Source organism: Bison bison, unplaced genomic scaffold, assembly GCF_000754665.1.
Source record: "Bison bison bison isolate TAMUID 2011002044 unplaced genomic scaffold, Bison_UMD1.0 scf7180017864230, whole genome shotgun sequence".
In the NCBI taxonomy this organism is placed as follows: domain Eukaryota; kingdom Metazoa; phylum Chordata; class Mammalia; order Artiodactyla; family Bovidae; genus Bison; species Bison bison.
The window spans coordinates 878,323-880,707 of record NW_011494802.1 but is presented as its reverse complement, the minus strand read 5'-3'; the positions used below and the strand labels follow the sequence as shown (position 1 = coordinate 880,707).

The following is a 2,385-nucleotide window of genomic DNA, read 5'->3' as shown; positions in this document are numbered from 1 at the left end:
ATGCTGGGAGGGATTGGGGGCAGGAGGAGAAGGGGACGACAGAGGATGAGATGGCTGGATGGCATCACTGACTTGATGGACATGAGTCTGAGTGAACTCAGGGAGTTTGTGATGGACAGGGAGGCCCGGTGTGCTGTGATTCATGGGGTTGCAAAGAGTCAGATACGACTGAACTGAACTAAACTGAACTGTGTTTTAGAACTAAACTAAACTGTGTTTTAGAACAGGCACAGGGCTGAGGTATCAGTCAAAAGCCTACCTCGTGTGTTTATGGAGGGACATTTTTTCAAAGCTTTTAAGGATGAAGAGGCATCAGACAAGTAGCTCAAAAGCAAAATGGTGAGACATGGGGATTAGCCAAAGGGTAGCCAGTTTTTTTTGGTGTGATTATTTCTCTTCCAGTAAAAGGCCCTCACATTGACAGTCCTCCTTACAGACCCCCCTTAGAATGTGGCTTGGCATGTAAATTGAGCAAGTCTTGGGATTCAGTCTCTTCCTATCCATTCAGGTGAATTCCTACCACTACTTTTCTAGAAGCCTGCCCCAGGTAGACCACGAGTCTTGAGCTCAGAGATATATAGGCAAATACTCCTTTACAGAATGGGATTCCTTAAGTGTCTCAGACCATAGTCAAGGGGGATCATAGTCTTGAATCAGTTTTCTTTCCTATTTGTAGTATAAATCTTCATATATTTAAGACAAGGATCCAGAATTGAGGGAGAGCAAGTTTATTAGCATCACAGGGTGCTGTTTTCCCCCATCCCATCCAAACATCCAGGTCTGGGGTCCCTGGTCATTTGGTAGGTTCAACCTGGAGGCCACTGGAGCTGTCGGCCCCCAAGTACGTGAATGTGTAGGTGATACACAGACTGTGCACCCAGCTTGCCATCGTTGATCACTGAAATGGAGTTTTGGGTTGGGGGTGAGGATCATGGGAAGGTCAAAGAATGGTCACACAGAGGGGCAGGTATGAGAATTAACAGTCGAGGGAAGGGCTCAGGGGCCAAACATCACTCACCAAGTCGGTATCCATCACCCAGCCCCTCAGCCTTTGCTGTTTCCTTGGCCACAAGGAGAAGGTGTCCAAGAAGCTACAGGGAAAGGGGAGGGAGACAGGTTGCTTCATTTATAAGGGAGCAAAATTTCTAGAGGAATACAGGGCTCCCCCAGCCAAACCCTGGCCCTGTCCTTCCCACCTGTTGGTCTTCCTCTTCAGCCTGGCTAATCCGAGGAATGGGCTTCTTAGGAATGACGAGAAAGTGCACAGGAGCCTGAGGGGCCACATCCCGGAATGCGAGACACTGGGAGCAGTGACAGGCCAGAGGCCAACATGTTACTTCAACAGGCTGGATGGTATTTATGAAATTCCTAGGGGGGTGGGTCCTAAGGGCACCTCACCTGCTGGTCCTCATATAGGATGTCAGCTGGGAGGCTTCTATCCAGGATCCGGGAGAAGATGGTTGGGGCTGCTCCCCCAGGAGCTGCCTGCTGGGCCTTGGCTACTTCATTCCCATCAGTCACACCTGCAGCTCCTCGGACCTGCAGGTGGGTCAGACACACCCAAAGGAGGAAGCTGGCAATACCTCTCTCATGTACTTAGGTGGGGCTGGCAAGAGACTGGACTCTTGATGGCCATTAACTTCACCCTTCTAAGAACCTATTAGTGGTTCCCACTAAAAGAGAGAGTTCCTCACTTTCACAGTATCAGCAGCAGGGAGTAGGCCCAGGTAATGCTGGGCCTGGTTATATAACAGGCAGTATTACAGTGCAGGTCTCAGCAATGCGATTGAGTGCTGCCCCTGAAGCACTAAGGAAACATATCCCTGTTCAGGGGAAAGGGTGCAAAGTGAGAACCCAGAGGCTTATGTCCTGGTTCCTATTTCACTACTTTTTTTTTGTTTAGTAGTGTGTGTTTAATTGTGAGTTTAGTCGCTCAGACTTGTTCGACTCTTTGCGACCCCATGGACTATTGAATTACCTTAGGTAAATCTCTTCTCTCAGCATCAAATATAAAGGGGTGATTTGTATCATCTCTTAAGACTACTTTGGATCTCTTTGTTTATGTTTCCACTTCCATTACTTTTTGTCTGATCTTTATGCTGTCTTACTTGTTTTATTGAGGTTTAATACAATTGCCCTGTTTGACACCAGGGCGTCTGGGTGTCACACCTGACTTCTTAATGTGAATTTTGCCTCCAGTCTCCTGAATCAGTGGAGGGAGGAGTTGAGTGCACACAACCCCAGCCCCAGGGAACTGAGGGTAAGTCTCAGTTTCCCAGGGGCTGAGAGAAGGCTGAAGTCAGAGGTGTCACACTGTGGGAGAAAGGAATGAGGTGCATCTGACTCCTTGAATCGTTCTAGTAAACGGGGAGAAGAATGGCTCCC

General features: G+C 48.4%; 1 protein-coding gene across 1 annotated transcript in view; it reads right to left on the bottom strand.

Moving 5' to 3' along the window:
• Positions 1-712: 712 nt before the first annotated feature.
• HINT2 (histidine triad nucleotide binding protein 2) overlaps positions 713-2,385 on the bottom strand; it is a 2,097-nt gene continuing 424 nt past the window's right edge. The window contains exons 2-5 of the mRNA XM_010846066.1: positions 1,399-1,539; positions 1,197-1,301; positions 1,019-1,091; positions 713-898 (exon numbers count right to left, since the gene is read on the bottom strand). Coding sequence (XP_010844368.1) covers positions 807-898; positions 1,019-1,091; positions 1,197-1,301; positions 1,399-1,539 — 411 coding nt within the window. The 3' untranslated portion in view covers positions 713-806. The remainder of the gene's footprint in view (positions 899-1,018; positions 1,092-1,196; positions 1,302-1,398; positions 1,540-2,385) is intronic.